Source organism: Parasteatoda tepidariorum, chromosome 3 (genome assembly GCF_043381705.1).
Source record: "Parasteatoda tepidariorum isolate YZ-2023 chromosome 3, CAS_Ptep_4.0, whole genome shotgun sequence".
Lineage (NCBI taxonomy): Eukaryota > Metazoa > Arthropoda > Arachnida > Araneae > Theridiidae > Parasteatoda > Parasteatoda tepidariorum.
This window is the reverse complement of record NC_092206.1, coordinates 23,820,734-23,841,757: the sequence shown is the minus strand read 5'-3', so window position 1 is coordinate 23,841,757 and position 21,024 is coordinate 23,820,734. Positions and strand designations below refer to the sequence as shown.

Genomic DNA, 21,024 nt, shown 5'->3' with positions numbered 1-21,024 from the left:
GTTTTTTTTTTTTTACTTTTTCTTATTTTCAGCGACAAATCTCCAAGTCAGGAGAAGTACCTAGAACTATTTTCGCCTTTAAAAAATTTTTCTTGAGTATTCAGGATTACCCGATACTTTATTCTGTTTCATGGTAAACCGTAAGTTAACAGTAAGTTTTTTTGAAATGTAAAAAGTTCAATATATCTCATTGCTGATGAAGCTGTGTATACGAAACCTCTCGGCATTCTAGGAAGTTTTCTTTTGTTTTGACTATTTAATTGCATGGGAGTATTTATTTTACTGTTCAGTATCGCAACGCTCGAATACACCATATGGGGAGAAGACCGGTTTCATTTCTTCGACCCTTCTCCCTTCCCTTTTCTCCTATATTCAGTTGCATAGGAATGTACTGCGATGTTTTTCCTTTTCTTAATAGTTTTCGTATTTAATTGTTACATATATTTCTTAAAATTTCCATGATACTTTCTTTTAGAACTAAGTTTAATGTAGTTTTCAGCTCCATATAGTTTCCTAACTTAAAAGATTTTAATCTATTTGAAAATCAAGACATAAATTAACGTAATTCCAACTTCTATGACTCTCACACGCTAATGGTGAAAGTATACGAAGACTTGCCATAGGTAGAGAGTTCTGCTCTACCCCACCTGTAACCCATTTCGATCGTGAATTTACATGAGGGAAAAGAATTACATGAGAATGAGAAAAGGATTGATGAAAAAATTTCAGCCTCTAAAAAATTGCCCATCAAGTTGTCATTCATATGAGAAAAATAGCATGCAGCAAGAATGGCACCTCAATGGTGCTACAGATATCTGTCGCGCAGACACACTTACAATGTGAGTACGAGAGACATGCGAGAGGTGAACTTAATGCGTTTCTATTCTCATCTGTGTGCAGTCCGTCGTTCTGGTAACAGCATCTTTATCCATCATAAGCAGTCCCGCAATGAGAAATGGTTTCCGGTAGAGCATAGTCAACCATCATTGGTCACTGTTAGTAAGCTGAGGGGTGACATTTTGATCAGCCAACATAGGGACTGAGGGTGGCTGGATCGGTTCTGCTAACTCGCTAAACTATTCTGCTGAAAAGTGCTTAACTCCAAGCGCATATCACTGACTATCAAAGCTGTAGTGCTTTCCTCTTTGCAGGAGATCAAAATTATGATGGCACGCCTTCGGATCATCCTCAAGGATGTTTAACAGACAGTCGTAAATCGCCCGTTGTGCAGCTCTAGAGCGATGTAAATAAAGCATTTCTACTACTGATGATGTCATAAAAACTATCCCTTTCGAAACTGTTCTCACTGTATGAAAAAATTTTCTGACTCGAATTTAGAGATGCGATTAAGAATCTAATTGGATATTGGTAAAATATCTATGAAAATCCTGACAATCAGATTCTAGCTTGCGTCTTCGAGTTCAAGTGCTTGAATTTTTTGTGAATAACTTATAGTCTAATTTTTTTGATGCAGTGAGAATGACCCATTCTCCGATTTCCCTTCAAATGCTACTTCTGCCAAATATTTTCACTACCTGCGTTTATCTCGTATGCGAATAAAAACCAGATTAGTGGAAAATATTTACCCTCGAAAACTCATCAAATGCATTTCACACACATATCATGAGGTTCTCGCTTGAGAGTGGCCCCATAGGAGTCATTTATCACAACTTATGATAGACCTAAACGTATTAACTACACTGCATCCGATTTATCTAAGCGCACGTACAAACTTTTAGAAATTGCATATAAAACGAATTTCTCACGCTTGCGTGATTTGCTGAAAATTGCGATTACATGCAAAGAGAAATTTCTTGCGTCCTAGTAGAAATGTCTTGCACCGTGAATAACACATGCGTGTGATAACTTTTGTGAATCAGATACAGTCGATAGTCTAGGGGTTCAAGGCTAAATTTGCTTAAAGATCACAAGCGAATTTTATGAAAACATTTTTATTCTTTTATTTTCAATAACTTTTACTTCCACTCTAGGAACTAAATTCTGCCGGAGTGTCTATTGCACCGATTATCGGCGCAGTAAAATTCATTTTGCTATCTTACCGATCAAATTTTTAACCAATCATAGAGCGTATCTGTCCACGTGACTCTCCGATTTTTTTTTCAAAAATAATTTAGCTCTGTTTATCGTAGTCAAGGCAGCTACAATTTTTGTAGCATCTTGATTTTCTTCATATGAAGAATAACAAATAGCCATTCATGAATTTGAAAAAGAAAAAAGGACGATCTTCTGGAAGAGAGAAGCGAAAACTTTACAAAATGCTTCAAAGAAATTTAAAAAATTTGATAAGGCTCCGCTGGAATTGAAATACACATGGTGGAAGAATTCNTAATGTTCTTTTATTTTTAAATTTTTTGTTGTTGGTGAAACAATGACAACCCATCAAACAATGACAACCCATTACCAATTTCACATACACAGGTAGAAAAGCATAACTTATAGCTATTGTACCGATGAATTAGTTTCTGTAAAGTGGCGCTGTTGTCAACGTCGGCGCGATAGCTCTGAGGCTATCTTACCGATAGTCGGTGTAATAGACACTGCCAAATTCTGCGAGGTTTCCGAAAATAAATATAAAGAATTTATTTAAAAAGTAAATTAATTAAAACTAAAGCATGGCCGCGACAGGAGTTGACTTGGAATTGAAAAAAGTAAGGCTTGTTAAGGAATCTAACGATCACCTATTACTTTCTGTATTATTAAATTACAGATGCTGATTTATTTTATTTTTGAAGTAAAATGTGATCAAAATTATCTGCAGCTGAAGCTCAAACCGCAATTGTTTTTGTACAACTTTTAGTTACAGGCTAGTGAACTGCCGTTTTATTAATATAATTTAGAAATAAATGAGCAGTTTTTTTAAAAATGCGTTTCATAGATTTTACTTTTTGACCACCTTTAAGGACTTAGACCAGTCTAAAGCTTATTTACTGACACATCTGTTTGATTCTTAAATTAAAATGTTTATATTTTTTTAAAAATTGTAAGTGAACATAGTTTGTTTTTACTTTTCAAACTTTAAAATGTTTCATCTTCACTTCAATAGTTTGATTAATGAAGTTTTAAAAATGTGTATTTTATTAGATTATTGTACTATTAAAATTTTTTAATATAAAATATTTAAACTTCAGATATTGTTTTGATTCTTATAGCTAACATTACAAGGAAAGGTGACAGCAGGTCATTCATAAACTGAAAATTTCATAAACTGAAAATAACATCACAGAAGGGGACAAGTTTGAAGGGTGTAACTCACAACCAGAATCAAGCAACCTCTTCCTGTTTTTTTTTTTTTTTTTAAATTCAAGCTTAAAATCTATTTGTCATGACAGATCACTATCCCCTACCACAATAATGTCATCACTTATTTTTAGTTTATCAATATTATGATCTTTTTCCCATTATATAATAGGTAATATTTGTTATCTGTGCTTCTAAAACTACATAATAAATTAAATATCTGTATCAATTTGATTTTTAAATCTAAAATTTTGCCGGATCAACACAAAAATTTGACAATGGTATTAAGTAGGATTTTGGGATATTTCTGTATCATAATCTGTCACACCAACTACAATCGCTAAGGCACCAAATGGATTTTGAACTAGGAAAATTTTTTTATAAAATTACGTTGAGGTTTGTCTGGGAGTGGCTAAGAGTTATACCTTCACAAGTCGGTCCCCTTCTTCTTCTTTTTTTTTTTTTTTGGTTTCTTGTGAGCCACTGCACAGAAGTGGCAAAGACTTTTTTGCCACACAGAGCAATATGGAAGTCTTTCCTAAGATTTTTTTAATGGAATTTTATGAGAATTAGGTTTTTAATTTAATTTTATTCTTATTATATCCAGCATCAATTATTATAAGTTGTAGATTTAAAAATGATTAAAAAAAATATTTCGATAAATATTGATTATAGAAATACACCACAGAAATATTGTATAAAAAGAAAATTGAATTCTATATTAAATTGCCTACTATTATGTAAGATATTTTTTGTCCAAGGATCTGCACCTATTTTCCAGAATTTTTTTTTTATCGCCAATTTCACTGATAGGCGACAATTTTAATTTTAATTAGAACATAGTGATTTAAATGAAGAGTCATTTCTGGCTGCAAGGCAAATGGGCTTAGTAATAAATGTAGAGAAAACAAAATATGTGTTATTCTCACGAAACAGAATGCCGGACCCCTATCTTGAAATAAATTCGTTTAGATTTGAAACAGTAAGGAGTTTAACTTACTTAGGATCAATTATTACCATTGAGAACAGAATTACTCCTGAAATAAAAACCGACTCTATCTGGCAAGTATGTCTATGGGCTGAGAAGATTTATTAAATCTAGGTTTATTTCTAGAAAAACAAAGTTCTTGATCTACAAAACTCTTGTCTGGTTAGTCTTGACATACGCTTCTGAAGCTTGGACAATGACAAAACAGGAGGAAAATTGTATCACAACGCAATATTTGAGAGAAAGATTTTGCAGAGTATACTTGGTGGTGTTAATGAAAACAATAACTGGAGAAGGAGATTTGACTTTGAACTGTACAAGATTTATAAGCAACCTGATATTATTAAATACATAAAAATAAATAGAATGAATTGGATGGCCCATGTGATTCGAATGAATGATGACAATACAATAAGAAAGATACTGCTTTTTAGACCCACTGGAACAAGAAAGCGGGGAAGGTCGTGGTTAAGATGGGCTGACTCAGTAGAGTCTGATTTTCTCGCAATTAATGAAAAGAATTGGAGATCAAAGGTAAATCGGAAGTCATCATGGAGAAATCTTCCGAGAAAGGCGTTGTGCTGTCTGGCCAATTATGATGATGAGTGATTTAAATGGAATTGTGGGAGAATTGATGGTACTTAATTAATTTCAGGAGTATTCCCAAAAGAGCTGTACTAGAGGTGCTGCTCTAAACATTTGGAGCCCTTGTTTTGTAAGTATTGGAGAAATTAAGCGAGTCGGTTTAAATGTTCATCACTAATTTTGCTTTTCTGGGAATACCCTATAATGTTTATTAAATTCTTATTGTGAATATTTGTAATACAAACTCTAGGTTAAATGTTTTTGAATGAATAGATATTTTTTATGAATTATTATAAAAATTACTCAGCTAATTTATTATTATTTTAGTCATATATATTTCAAGGTATTATATTGAAAAAGCTAAGAAACAAGTTTTTTCTTGCACGGACATCCAAGAATTGTTCTTATTGCTTCATTTATGTTTTTTTCTATTGAAGTTTAAAAAATAAATATTTATGTTTCAATATTTTAATTATGGAATCATTCATAATTATTCTCATCAATCATGATTAATTTCATTATTGGTAAACATTTAACATTATTTTTATGTACTTACATAATTTGCATTTTTATTCTTTCAATTTGTGTCATAGGCTTTTCAAGAGTTACAAACTAAGGTTCTGGAAACAACACAGAAAATGAAAGTAGCAGATATACAAGTAGATGCACTGACCACATCCATCAAACATGCTCAACTGACTCAGAGAGAACTGGAAAATCTTCCGGAAGACACCAATATGTATAATGGTGTTGGAAGAATGTAAGTTTATATTACTGTTATCAAAATTTATTTTGACTTAATTGAAACTCTTATTCAATATCAGGTCTATAAATGTTTTGTAATAATTATTTAATACTTTTGCCATGACATGTATGTGCATTCATCTTAATACAGTTTTGGGAAGCACCAAATTTTTTCCATAGACTTTGTATTGAAAAAAACCATTAGGAGAGACTATCAAAACCTCTCCCAGCAATCAAGCAAACCTCTACACCAAATGCATGAAAGGTCAAACAAATATATTAACAAAACCAATAAATATATTGATGTCAATAATTTACTTTAAATTCTTTTATATGTTTTATTTCATGTATATAAATATCAAACTGTCTTGTACATATTGTGTTATAGTTAGTTTAATGATAGTTGATTAACCTTTTATCAATTAATTTAAATTCAAAACTTGAAGCAAAAATTTTCTCTTAAAATATATCATGGTAAAATTTTATAGACCCTCTGAGTTATAGTTCTGACTTTTTTCCACCTTTCAGAAGCAAGTCATCCTTCTTCAGAAAAATCAGTTTACCAATAATATTCAATGTGCAAATAATTTTGTGTAACTGGAGAATTTCCGTACAATTTTACCCATGCTCTAAATGCTTGGAGGATTAAGAAACTGAATCCTCTAAAAATTTTTAATGAAATTATATTTAAAGTTTATGCAAATTTGAAATTATTGCTGTGGAATAATTTATGACTTAAAATATATCTTGCAAGCATAAAGACATGAGATTTTTCCTTAAGTTGTAATCTTTTTTTTTTTTTTTTTTTTTTTTTTTTTTTTTTTTTTTTTTTTTTAAATTGTGTTTGTATGGAATTGTTTCTAATTAAAAAACCAGAAAAATGTCACTTCACTTCTGAAAATTATCTTTAGTATACTTTTCAGAACTTGAAATTGATCATTTGAGAGATCAATTGAAGCATTAAAACTTAATGGATAATTTGAATTTTTGAAAGTGTATATTTGGCATTATTAACTTATTCAATGAATTTTAAGAGATTGTGTTGAGTAATAATTTTTGCTATATTAATTGAGTGTTCTATGTTAAGCTAGCTCATATAAAAAAAATAATAAATTATTTAAAATTTTTATCATAATTTAGGATTAAGTGGTATGTTAAATAGAAAGAAATACTGTTTATCATGGTGTATAAGTTGACCGCTGAAAAAATCCAAGTATAAAAATTTCTAAAATTTAAAAAATATTTAGTTTACTACAAAATTTTCTGATGTTAAAAATGTTTCACATTTGTTCTCTCTAGNCAATTAAATTAAAGTTCACAAAAAAATAAACAAAATAATAAACAATAATAAAAAATTAAAAATTAATGCTAAAAAAAACAATTAATAACCATAAAAACAAGCTAACAATAAATAACCAACAAAGAAATTAACAGTTCTGTTTAAACTAACATCTTATAACCCTAATATAAGTTATTTGTCATCTAATCTGCAACAGAAGTCATACTGATGTTACTTGAAAGTTGAATTACGCGTGTAACTGAGATATTGCAAAATGTATTTTTTTTCAATGTAAATAAAGAGTTTTGAGTTGATAGTATTTAGTATTATTATTTTCCCAATAATCACAAAGTCAAAATTATTTGACGGCACGTCTATAACCTCATTAAGCAATTTTTTTAGAGAAAATGGCACGTTGGTGTAGAAAGGTTCGCCACCCCTGCTCTGAGTTATAGTTCTGACTTTTTTCCAACTTTCAGAAGCAAGTCATCCTTCTTCAGAAAAATCAGTTAACCAATAATATTCAATGTGCAAATAGTTTTGTGTAATTGGAGAATTTCCGTACAATTTTACCCATGCTCTAAATGCTTGGAGGGTTAAGAAACTGAATCCTCTAAAAAATTTTAATGAAATTATATTTAAAGTTTATGCAATTTTGAAATTATTGCTGTGGAACAATTTATGACTTAAAATATATCTTGCAAGCATAAAGACATGAGATTTTTCCTTAAGTTGTAATTTTTTTNTTTTTTTTTTTTTTTTTTTTTTTTTTTTTTTGATTTTTTTAATTATGTTATTTATTATTATTTTTAATAAACTGCTGTTTGTTATTTTTTACTTATTATTTCCCCCCCTTTTTCATATGTCTATTATTTTTCTTTGTTTTATTCTTCGTTATGAACTTATATATATATATATATATATATANTTTTTTTTTTTTTTTTTTTTTTTTTTTTTTTTTTTTTTTTTTTTTTTTTTTTTTTAATTATGTTTGTATGGAATTGTTTCTATTTAAAAAACCAGAAAAATGTCACTTCACTTCTGAAAATTATCTTTAGTATACTTTTCAGAACTTGAAATTGATCATTTGAGAGATCAATTGAAGCATTAAAACTTAATGGATAATTTGAATTTTTGAAAGTGTATATTTGGCATTATTAACTTATTCAATGAATTTTAAGAGATTGTGTAGAGTAATAATTTTTGCTATATTAATTGAGTGTTCTATGTTAAGCTAGCTCATATAAAAAAAATAATAAATTATTTAAAATTTTTATCATAATTTAGGATTAAGTGGTATGTTAAATAGAAAGAAATACTGTTTATCATGGTGTATAAGTTGACCGCTGAAAAAATCCAAGTATAAAAATTTCTAAAATTTAAAAAATATTTAGTTTACTACAAAATTTTCTGATGTTAAAAATGTTTCACATTTGTTCTCTCTAGATGTGATACATTTTCATTCAAATAAAGCTCCATTAACAAACTCTGTGTTATGACCACTTAATCAGGAAATTTTTTACAGAAACAGAAAATGTCTACGCTGCACCAAGAGTGTCATGTGTCAAAATATGGATTTAAATGTTATTGTAAAATCTTTAAAAAAAGTGTGGAATTCCAAATGCTTTGGATGGAGGTGAAGATGATATATTGTGGGATTAAGCAAATGAGGTTGCTTTTACATGTAAAGAAAATATGTTTATAGAAAATGTAAAAATTGTGTAACGTGTATAACATGTTGAAAACAGTTTTTGAAAGGAGTAAATTCATATAAAATTATTCATATCTATCTCATTGTTTATAATGCAACGATGTTTCAAGATCAATAAAGTTGACCCCCTGATTATTCATAAAATTTAGAGGTTTGAAAAGTTGACTTATATACTGGGATATATGGTTGTGAATAAAAAATTACCTTTCTGACAATAACAAAAAATTATCATGCCCTTTTTAAAATATATAAAAACTATTAAAGTTGAACTTAAAATTTATTGATTGAATTAGATACTGACAAATTTGAAGGGTTTAATATCTCATTTTGTGCTAATCTATTTTCCAAACGTTATAAATCTTAGAACTTAACATAGGTTCCTTTTTTCTCACTAGTACTTCTAATGTTTCACATGTTTACTTTTCAATTGGTTTTAGTTTTTTAATTAAATCTTTATATTGCTAACATTTCCACTATTTAAAATTATTTAGTTATTTTCAAATATTTTATTTGCTAGCATTTTAATATAACAATAATAAAGGTAAAAAAAATTTTGAAAAATGAACAATCTATAAATAATGACGTATAATATTAACCTGAAAAAAAAAAATTTTTTTCTTCAAAAGTATGAAATATGCAATTTTTTAATTTTACTTATAGATTTTAATTAACGCTATATTCTATTTTTCAATATCTAGGTTTCTCTTAACTAGTCATAAGAATATTGATGATATGTTAACAAAAAAGATTCGTACTTCACAAGACAAGATCAAAGAATTAGAGGTAAAAAAAATATTGAAATTAACTACCACAATTAGTATTTTTAATTGCTGAGAGAGGAGATTTTAAAACAAAAGCAAATTTTATTTATTTTATCCAACTATGATTTGTTTATCCAGTATGCATAATCTTTGTTGTGACTGCAATTTTTTTTTCTTTTCTAAAATTATCATTTATTCATAATTTGTCAACAACCAATAGAATTGCTTTAAGAAATCGCACTCAGTTTGGCAAAAAAAAAAAGGATTGTTAATTGTTTTAAAATTTATAAATTATTAATTGGGTGTTAAAACATATTTTATTTTTGAAATTTGGTTTTAAGCTGTGCAATAATTATTTTGCATTTCATTTGAAATTGAAAACTATGCCTATTGCTATGCCTATTTGCTAACTAGTTATAAAAAATTCCAATTAGCAAAACTTTGTTTTAATAAAAAATATAACTAAATAATGCTAAATTGAAATGCTTAGAAATTGAAATATTTGGGCAGAAATGAAATTTAAAAATAAATGGGCTTAATTAAAATTGAAAAAAAAAAGTAAGAATTGAAATAATAAATAATTGAAATAAATAAAATTAATTGTAATAATAAATAAGCTTAATTTTGATAGTTTTTAATGCGAAAACATAATTTTCAGAATTTTATGCCATCATTAAAGTTTAAATTTCCTTGTGATTTTTATTGGTTTTTATTAAATGTCAGCTTTTTTTTTTTTTTTTTTTTTTAAAAGCATTTACATGTANTTTTTTTTTTTTAGAAACAGTTTATTTATTTATTTTTTAAAAGTGTTAAACTTTTTTAGTGTGATATTGGTGATAGTTGTGATACAGATATGTGCCTTTTATTTTTGTGTTTAATGTTAAGCAGGCATTAAAATTTTATCTAGTGACATCTGTCTATTGATTTCTATTTTGAAATTTAATTTTCTTTTTTACAAAATATGTGTTTATCCTTTTGCATTCAAATCTGACACTTATAACTCACTTTTCTAACTTTCTATATTTCTTTATCAAAGGTTGTGATAAGAATTTTTAAATGTTAATAATTTTCTTATTCTGTTTTAGGCAAATAAAACTTATCTTGAACGTAACATGAAAGAAAGTGAGGCTAATCTTAGAGAACTGGTTGCCAGTAAACAGAAGGACCGATGATTCTTCCTAAGTTTTGAAATGAATTTGTCTTTGTAAATTTGCTTTTTCTTCTAACTATTGGGGCTCAACTTTTTTACACTTCATTTGTCATTACAGCAAAGATACTATTGACTTATTGCTTTGTTTCAGTTTGCTACCTAAAACTGTTAAATGTCTATTTGATACCATCTGGTTGAATAATTTATTAAAAGCAAAATTTCATTTTAAAATGTCTTAACTTGTTTTATTTTTACTTTACTGACTTTAATAAATTAGTAATGTTCCTGATAATTTATGGTAAGCTTAAGTCTAAATTCTTTTGCAGTATGAAATAAATTTTTTGGTTTTGTGATTGTTCCAATCAAATTATAGGTTCAATTTATCTTTACTTGGCCATTTTTGTTTTTATTGAAATGCCCTTTATCAATTACTGGTAGATCTTCCATGTCAAATGCTATTTTTTACCTGAAAGGTTGTAATTTTCAGTATTTTTAATAAATTCTAATAAATTAATAAAAATACTGATTCATTTATTAATTAACTGCAGGTATTTTTCATAATTAAATTTTTTTTTATTTGATTTGGTCCCTCTTCAATTAATTTTCGATTAGAAAGAGTCTGTGATGCACTAAAATAAAAGATTAAAACATAAATAAATTTTACCGTCAAAATAATATACTCACATTTTATTTAGCTAAGCCTTTAATTTTATAATGTGTAAAATTAAAAATTAAGTACATAAAAATTTGGTATATCATGTTACTCCCGACAAATAATTTAATATGTGGTACCATTTTCACATTTTTAGACAAAAATATAGATTCTATCATTTTTTATTGTTGTAGTTTAATAATTGAACTAATGTGCAACACCATTTCTGATTTTTCAGCAAAGACTAAAAAAGCAGCATGTTTTATTATTATGCTGCTTTCAAATTAAAAGATAAAAATAAGTTACAGTTTAAATTTTTGTTTTACATTATCCCTATTTGATCCTTTATATCAATGTGATTTTCTTTCATATATTTGTTATAAATTTCTTCCATCATTGAAAACAAATGTTTCGATTAAAGTTTAGAGGTTTGACATTCTTAACCCTTTCGCGACGCAAAGCGCGAAAGCGCGCTTACCGCTGAGGCCGGCAATCTCTCTAGCGTGTGTCTCCCCAGGGCCGGAGGGTTTTTCGATGTTAAGCCTAATTCCATGAAATTACCGAAATATCAGCGCGTTGTTTAATATTGTTCTGTAGAGTATTTAAGTGACATATGCTTTATATATATTTCTATGGATACTTTATTTACTTAAGTTATTTCTTGTTTAAATGTAATATAAATATTAATAAGTTTAAATATTTTGCATAATTTCCTCTATTTCCAGCTCAGTTAAAAATTTTCGACGCTTCGACATTCTAACGGTAAAAAGAAAAAAAATTCAAGCCTACAAGATCTAATTATCCACTAAAAACTAATCCGAAAATCGAAAGTAGCGAGAGAAAAAAAAAACTCCCTTACTTACTGTAAATAAATATCACGTGCTAATTTAAAGAGCCCTCATAAAACATTCCCCCCCTCCACTCCTTCCCCTAAAAACCACGTGAATGTACTTTCATCTTGAGTAGAAGGTCAAATCTACATGTATCTGAAACCATATGGACATACAATGCCATCTTTTGGAAGAAATTTCATTTTTTAAAACGTTCCGAAACGCTGGCACAAATAAGTGACGGTCGGGGGTGAACGAGAAAACTCTCTGACACGCGGGTGTGTCAGCCGGGAAGTGAGCGCGTTTCTTGCTGTCACATATATGTGACAGTCGGCTCGAAAGGGTTAAAGAAGAGGATGTAAATGTTAAATGAAGGCCTTAATGGGAGAAGTTATTGAATGATAATTTTAGAACATTCAGATTACTGTGTTTAAGAACAAAAACCTGCTATAATCTGTTGTGTGTTCCAAACTCACTGTTTTGTGGTTTCCACCATTTCGTGAGAATTTTCCTGATTTTTATATGCATTCTAAAGCAAATGCTCATTAGAAAATTTGTTTGGTTTTATCAGAACCAAGTGCAAATCACTCAATTGTTTCATCATTAGCTTTTTTTTCATAAAATATTGTCAATTGACAAATTTAAGAAACTGTGGGGAAAGCAATAGTCTGAAATGACGTAATATTTTTTTGTCAAACTGGAGTGGTTTGATATATAGACTGGGAAGTAGGAGTTTTAGTATTTTTTAAGCATTTCAATTGGGGATTTTGATGCACATGAAAAGAATTTAGCCAAAATCTCATTATTTTGCGGTTCTTAATGACAAATATTTTTGAAACCTAATTATTATGTGCTTCAATCCAACTAAAGAATAAGTGTGCTTTAAATATTTTTATTTGAGACACTGGTATGCATTGAAAATGAGTTAAAAAATACATCCCTCCTGAAATATTTTAACCCTGTCTGAAAAAAAAAATCCAGTTGCAAACCAAAAATTATAAATAAGCTTTTCCTAATTGCATGGTTTGTAATTGTCTTGATTTTTAGTGTTTTGTCCTGATATTCCTGATTTTGAGAATTTTGTCTTGAAGCCTCCTGAAATATTCTCACCCTGTCTGGAAAAAAAATCCAGTTGCAAACCAAAGATTATAAATTAGCTTTTCTTGATTGCATGCCTTGTAATTGTCGTTATTTTTTGCGTTTTGTCCTGATATTCCTGATTTTCAGCATTTTGTCTTGAAGCCTCCTGAAATATTCTCACCCTGTCTGGAAAAAAAATCCAGTTGCAAACCAAAGATTATAAATAAGCTTTTCTTGATTGCATGGTTTGTAATTGTCTTGATTTTTAGTGTTTTGTCCGGATATTCCTGATTTTGAGAATTTTGTCTTGAAGCCTCCTGAAATATTCTCACCCTGTCTGGAAAAAAAATCCAGTTGCAAACCAAAGATTATAAATAAGCTTTTCTTGATTGTATGGCTTGTAATTGTCGTGATTTTTTGCGTTTTGTCCTGATATTCCTGATTTTGAGCATTTTGTCTTGATATTTCAGTTTTTATTATTATTATTATTCAGAACATGTCATTTTGATGAACACTCAGTTTTAAAAGAATTGCTAGATTTTTTCAAAACTAGTTTATTTTTATTCAAAAAGTTAAATCCGAAATGTGTTTCAAATTAAAAGCAGTTGGCATAAAAATGAAACTCCATCTTTATCTTCCCCTCAGAAGAACAAATTATTGCTGAATCAGTATTAGAACGAAAATTTTCTTAATTAATCCTACCCTTTTTTACAGAATCGTTTTCTATTTATTTCATTTTACACCTCTTTTCATCTGTCCAGTTACATGCATTTGACCCTAAGGCTTTAATAGCAGGTGTCTCCCCCATTTGCTACTTTATGAAGAGTAAATTTTATAAGGAAACAAAACCTCTGTTCTACACTGTAACTTCATTTTTTTTGTAATGAAAGAATCTAATTATGCACATGTTTAATTTTCAAAATATGCCTGATAAAAAAGTTAAATACTGCTGCCAGTATTAGGTTGATTCCTTTTCTAGAAAATATCGAAAAAATTTTTATTCTAAAGTAAATTTATCTGTTATAAATTAACCATTTTGTACCTAAAATTTATTGAAGCTGTTTTAGGGGCTCATCATTGCGAGTTATTTTGTTTCCATTTACAAGCATCTTCTGTAATTCAGACAATCTTTTATTCTTTTTTTTTTTCGCTGGCTTTAGTGACACTCTTCTGTCTAAGTGATGGAGAAAAAAATTTCCTCGATCCCTTCAATTTCGCGAAATTTTTTTTAAGATAAAAATTCCTAGTTTTCACTATGAATTTTCGTCATCCAAAAGGTATGAAGTAATAAAACCATATTGCATTTTATTTTTAGATTGCTGCAAATCCTTTTAATGGTTATTACTAATTTATTTTAATAAGTTGAGAAAATGCTCTTTAAATTAGGTGTTTTATTCGCTTGATATTTTTGATGCACTTTATTTCTCAGTCATTTGTGAATCCTTAAATCATCTTTTCATTTAAAAATGATAAAACTTCATTATTCTTAATAATCACAAACATATTGTAGATCGATTTTTCAATTTATAAATTTTTTTCTCTTGTCCATCAAAGTCCATGTTGTAGTAAAAGCATTGTGTTTCATTTCTTATGCATCTTATTTATTGCAAAGTCTAACAGTTAGATATCTATTTATTTTAAGTAAAATGGTTTTATTTTATTTATTTTCTTTTTATTTTGAAGTTTGTTTCAAATTACGATTCATTATGTTTACTAATCTGTCATTTATTTAGCAATGAGATCATATGCAACTTAGTTTCGGAGTAATATATTGTTTCATAGAAATAACTATAATTATCAGTTTCTTTTTAACTTATTTCGATGTATCTTTGTATTGTAGATTCTATTTCCCACCATTGTGCTTCATTTCTTATGCATTTCATTGATTGCAAAGGCGAAAATTTAAATATACATTTAACTTAAGTAATGGTTTTAGTTTTATTTATTAAATTTTTATTTTGACCTTTTTTACCATATTACCATACATTATGTTTATTATCCTTTGTTTATTTTTGTATGTATTTATTCTTTAGTAATGAGATCATATACAATTTAGTTTTGGAGTAATATATATTGAAGATAACTATAATTATCAGTTCCCTTTGAATTTATTTCCATGTATTTTTAAATTTAAGTAACTATTCTTGAAATCAAGAAAATTCAGGTTTCAAGGTTTCTTAGCATATATAGGCATACACCAAATCACACTTGCTTTTAAATAATTTCTGATCTACTTGTTCCTGTCTTAATTTTTTTTATTTGAAAATATTCAGTGTCACCCATTCTTTTAAAAAAAATCTTGAGGCAAATTAAAAAATGTCGCTTGAAACAAAATTTTTTTGGCCCATTGTTTTCCCTTCTTAAAAATTCTCTGAAGTGTCTGTATCGCACAAAAAATGTCCTGGTTTGGTCTTTTTTTTAAAAAAAAATTTTCTTGATATTTATTTTGAACCACTACGAAGCCTGTAATTGTTATTTATGTTGAAGTTTGTGAGTGAGATACAATAAATTCAGCCAGAAAATTATCACCCTCCAAAAAATTAAAAATATATCTTGATCCTAAAATACTAAAAATGTATTGCCTAGAAGTATTTTCATATTATAATCCCCTCTTAATTGTTATGGCATTTTGTTCCTTCATACTCACTCTGTGAGCACCCCTATTCTAAAATCTTACTTAAAAAATATTTCCATTTATCCACATTTAAAAAAACGCTTAGCACGTTGAAGATGCCTGTTACAGAAATTGTTTTAGTTTTTCAGTTTGAATCAGATTTCAGTGCAGTTAGTGCTAATTGATTCTTATTTTTGATGATTGCTCTTTATTGTTATTACAAAATTTATGTATTTCTAGAGTTTGCTAAAAATTTAGTATGGTCATTAAAAAACTTTATCAGCAAAATATCCAAAAATTAATACATGCAAGGAATTAAACCATACATATATCTAGAGTATGCAGTATGCTTGTGTTGCAAAATTTTTGAAACTGGCCTAATGAGTAAATTTTTAGTGTAAGTTTTACCAAAATTTATGATCTAATTTTAAAAAAAACAAACTTCTTAAATTCCAAATAATCAAAGTATATTCAGTAATGTATAATAATTTGAAGTTCAAGTTGATAAAGAAATATCTAACTTAGCTTATATCCCTAAAAACAGTGACCTTGCTATTTGTATATTTTTGTCGAGAATGAAAGCTGGCCTTTGTGTTTAAGGATTGGCATTTTGTCTGGAGGAAAGCTATTTCTTTTAGGTTATTTTAAAAAAATGGAAGAAACTAAAGAATGCAAATTTTTAGAAGTGATAAGAATAACTTAAATTTAAACAAGATAAGTTTAATTTAGTACTACGAAGTTAAAAGTTTTTTACATCTACTTTTTTTTTTTTTAGAATATATATAATATTTCTACTGAACTTTAAAAATCTGTTCTATATCATTTAGAAGTTGGTTTGAGCATTCATACTTAAAAGTATTTTATTAAAAAAATTAGTACACTATTTGTAATTATCAATTCAATATGTGTTTTTTAGTAATATTAATGGAATTTGATTATATTATTTTAGCAGTTCTGTACATAGTTTTAAAATTGGGTTTTACTAAACTCATTTACGTAAAATCTTATAAAATTACAATTATTTTAGTTTCTTAAGAAATTCCTTAAACTCCTTACTTACTTACTTTTTTTTTTTTGTTGCAATTGTTACTTTTTAGTTTTTACTTATTTAAAAATAATATATTAAATAGCTTGAAAATTAATGCTATTATTTATACTAAACTGCTTTTATTAACAGTTTGAAACACTCATATGATCTTTGACATTTCTTTTTGAAAGATAGTTTCTTGCATTTGGATTAGAAGAAACCCATTTCTTCTAGAGCAGTTTTTTTGCCACTGTGGAAGAAAATTGAGATCTCTGATTCAATGCAAGTGTAAGTACCACCAAGCTTTACGATCTAATTTTATTAAAAATAAAAAAAATGGAGTTCTTAAATTTCAAAGAATTTCATTTAGAATCTTTAAAAAAAGAAGTTTAGATTGATAAATTTATTTTGTTTTAGGAATGTATAAAATCTTTATTACATTCCTAAAAACATTGACTTAGGCACACTTTTAGGAAACTTTTGATGAGAATAAAAGCTACAGCATTTGAATTTAATATAAGAGTAAGTATTATCAAAATTTTAAAATAAAGAAATAGACTTCTTGTATAATAGACATTGTGTGTAGCGTTTTTAAAGGTGCTAATTTTCGTTTTTTAAAAGCCCTTAAAGGTGTCTTTTTCATCGAGTGTTTTTAAAAAGTGCTTGATTTTCCCTTTTCAAAAATGAAATTTTTTTCTTTACCATGTTGATTTCCACCACGTATTATGCAAAAAGACATCGTCCTTTTCAACNATGAGAATAAAAGCTACAGCATTTGAATTTAATATAAGAGTAAGTATTATCAAAATTTTAAAATAAAGAAATAGACTTCTTGTATAATAGACATTGTGCGTACCGTTTTTAAAGGTGCTAATTTTCGTTTTTTAAAAGCCCTTAAACGTGATTTTTTCATCGGGTGTTTTTAAAAAGTGTTTGATTTTTTTCCTTTTCAAAAATGAGTTTTTTTTTTCTTTACCATGTTGATTTTCACCACATATTATGCAAAAGAGTGCTTTTCACATTGTTCTATTCAAAGTTTTCACAATTCAATCTATTTCCAATCGTTAGCGCCACTCATTTTACATGTTTGGTAGTCTCATGTGAAACTGATGTATTTTGCAAGATATTCTCAATTTCAGGTTTCATTTTCCACCCTCCTTTTTCAAACCGAAAAATCTCTCAATCTTTTTTTGTTATCTAATTTAATAAAGAAAAGAGTTCTTTGTCAGAAATTGGTTATTTTATCATGATCATGTAAAATCTTTTAAAATTATTTTGCATTTTGTTAATGTATATAGTGCTTAAAAAGTACTTAAAGGGTGCTTATTTTTTGTTGAAAGGTTTGGCTACGCACCCTGAATAGAAGTACATTCATTTATGTATGATATTGCAAAATTTGGATTGATAAACTAATCGAGCTTAGCTAAATCCCTAAAAACATGGACTTTTGCACACTCTACTAATTGGAGACATTTTACCACTAGCAGTTAACTTTGAAGAACTACCTATGAAGTCTGTTTTAATTTCTAAAGATTCTCTTATGAGATAAAATTGCAATTATTCATGAACTTTACCATTCTTAGAGTTAGATTATAAGAGTAAAAAGGGAAACAATTTTAAAAGTTTATTTTTTATAGATAAAAGACATGGAATAATATTTGTAATTTTTTCATTTCTTATCTTCAGCGATATAAAAAATTTTATTGCCAAAGCAGTTTTATCCAAACATTTATCAGTGTTTTTTATTATTATTAAAAGCTCAAATATTTTTCTTTAAAAGAAAAGATCTTGGCTCTTAGAGCAAAAGGGTGAAATCAGTTAAAGGTAGTTGAAATTGTTAATAATTCTAAAACAGTCTTGACAAAATTAATTCTGGAACGAAATTTAAGGAAATTTTTAAGAGCATTTCTTAACGCTAAATTTTCTAATAATCTTCTAAAATAATAACTAAATCCTTTCATAACAAGCTGATTAATCACCCCGGAAAAAACATTAAATTTATGTAACTTTCTTTTAACATAATGCAATTAATAAAGTAACACATTTCTACAGCTATGTTTTTTGTCCTACCAGACCTGAAACTTTTGATTTCAACTTTTTTTTAAAAAAAAATTTTATTTAAGTAATTTCTTCTTTTTTTTCTTCTTTTAATTGACCGGAATACAATATCTCACTAGAGGAGAAAAACTCCAGTTAAGAATCCAATAGTTTTTTTTTTTTTTTTTTAAGCTTTTTGTTGCATTTATACAAGTACTTGATCTTGACTGATTCGGGTGTTGAGATTTCAAATTTGAAATTAGTTTTGCTTCTAAAGCTACAGATTTTTTTTTAAATGATATTTTTAGTCTATTTTTTTTAACGAAATGTATAAATTTAAAAACGTTACAAATAACGGGGCCGCTTAAATGCAGAGACAAAATTCTGCGGGAGTTAGGACACATCATCAGGGTAGAAATTGCATAAGAAACCATATCCAGAAATGTTGTACGCTGGCGTTTCTCTATTATGGGCTGTTTTTCCATGCTCTTCTGGTATACAATTTTTTACATCATTTTATAGAGCGTAATTTTATATGACAAAATCTGAGCCAAATCCATCGAATAGTTCCTGAGAAATTGAATTTTGAAGAAGAAATATACCCAGAGATGATACTGCCCCTGAAAAAATCTGGATATTTCTTTCCCCGCGATCCGGAGGTTTTCAAAGTTCCCAGGTTATGTTAAGTTAGAATTTGTTTCCGCAGTCGATTTTTTTTTAATTTGGTAATTTATACTATTACTAGTGTCTGCAAAAGTATGACTGTGCTTCATAAATATTGAATCAAACCTACAATTTATTTGTAGATGAAGCATAGTTGTTACAAATAATTAATCGTTTTTTATTATTATTTATTTATTTCCTTATTTATTTTGTTCCGCTGTTCATCCTAATTTAGAATTTTTTCTAATTTTTTTACTCGTTAACTGAACAATATGAGGTTTTTGTTTCGACGCTGTCACAAGTGCTGCGATAATCAATGACGACGACTCTGTGACATGTCCAGACATTACGGATGATTTAATTAAATCGATAAATTTAAACGCGAAACTTTTTTCTTACTTATCATTATTAAATTTATTTATTGCTGTATGCTTGTACCTCAAAAATATTGAAAATAAAATTTATTTAAAGATACAACAAGTGTTATTCACACATTTGTTTCTTATTTTATGAATGCTCACAATGCAGCTTTAATTTAGTCGCGCATTATAAATAAAACTAAATAAATTGATAGATTAAGGAATGGTTTTCTTTCTTTAATAGCAACCCGTTTATTTAACGATATTTTTGATTGGACATTTTTTAACGATCTTTTTTTATTCTCGTTTACTTTGGTTTTTGATTCGACAATATCGCCGATCGACAACTCTATGCTGTATTTTCGATATATTTAAATACGAAACTTCTTTATTGTTACTTTTTAAGTGATTTTTTTTTCCCTCATTATTTTAGAAATTTAGTCTTTATTTTGGCGCTTATCACAATTTCGATCATAATCTATATCACATATTTAATGATTTGACTACGCATTAGATAGATTAGTTTGAATACAAAACTTTTTTCATTTAATATTTTTCAACCTTTTTTTATTTAATTATTAATTTTTTTTAGCATCGATGCTACTCGCTAAATCTGCATTTGTATGATCGCGCATAATAAATATTGTAAAGTTAATTTATTTGAATATAATACGTAAATTTTTATTTCGGTTCTTCTTAAAATTTTCATTTAAGTACAATAAAAAGTGCTGCAGTCGCAAATAAACCTTTTCTATTAATTTTATTTGTCTACATTATAATAATTTGTAATTACTTTAATCGTTTTATTTTAATTATTTTAGTGTTCGTGCGCACCGTGAATTGTTAGGGAAACTAGATTCGAAAAAAGAAAAAAAAAAATCACGGAACTGTCATTGAACTACGTAATTTTACCCCAAAACCGTAACCCTAGTAATTGCGAGATTTTACTTTTCCGTTTTTAATACTACCGTAATTTGCCCTTGCGAAATAGAGCATTTTAAAAAAAATCCGATTTTTTCCAGACCGAGTCTTTGGGTGCATTTTGAAGATTCTTCTATTATTCTTAAGCGTTTTAAAGTCGAAGTTTTTTTTAAAAAAAAAATTGAAAATTCAGCTCTGAGAGTATTTAGGTATGCTGCATATAATTTATTTAGAATTTCGTGTTTTGAAAATATCAGTGGTTTCAATTTGCAAAGACACTAATTTTTTGAAATGTGTCATTAATGATTTTAGTCTAGAAATTTTCAGGATTTTTAAGTTGGGCCCACAATCACCCCTGTATACCA

The 21,024-nt window shown here is 27.8% G+C and overlaps 1 protein-coding gene across 2 annotated transcripts; it reads left to right on the top strand.

Annotated features, from left to right (window-relative positions):
* Positions 1-1,942: 1,942 nt before the first annotated feature.
* Positions 1,943-10,707, top strand: LOC107443021 (prefoldin subunit 1). Of its 2 annotated transcripts, XM_071178409.1 has the most exons (5): positions 1,943-2,002; positions 2,581-2,669; positions 5,425-5,591; positions 9,264-9,348; positions 10,412-10,707. In XM_071178409.1, exons 2-5 carry the CDS (start codon positions 2,634-2,636, stop codon positions 10,496-10,498), a joined length of 375 nt encoding a protein of 124 aa, XP_071034510.1. In that variant the 5' UTR covers positions 1,943-2,002; positions 2,581-2,633; the 3' UTR covers positions 10,499-10,707. The 2 variants fall into 2 exon arrangements, with proteins under 2 accessions (XP_071034510.1, XP_015912240.2); XM_016056754.4 differs by lacking the exon at positions 1,943-2,002 and having other exon boundaries at positions 2,540-2,669.
* Positions 10,708-21,024: the final 10,317 nt, after the last annotated feature.

Coding starts and splice junctions, on each gene's coding strand:
- LOC107443021 (XM_071178409.1), top strand. CDS start 2,634: ATGGCCGCGACAGGAGTTGACTTGGAATTGAAAAAA. Junction 2,670..5,424: donor TTGACTTGGAATTGAAAAAA/GTAAGGCTTGTT, acceptor TTTGTGTCATAG/GCTTTTCAAGAGTTACAAAC. Junction 5,592..9,263: donor TATAATGGTGTTGGAAGAAT/GTAAGTTTATAT, acceptor TTCAATATCTAG/GTTTCTCTTAACTAGTCATA.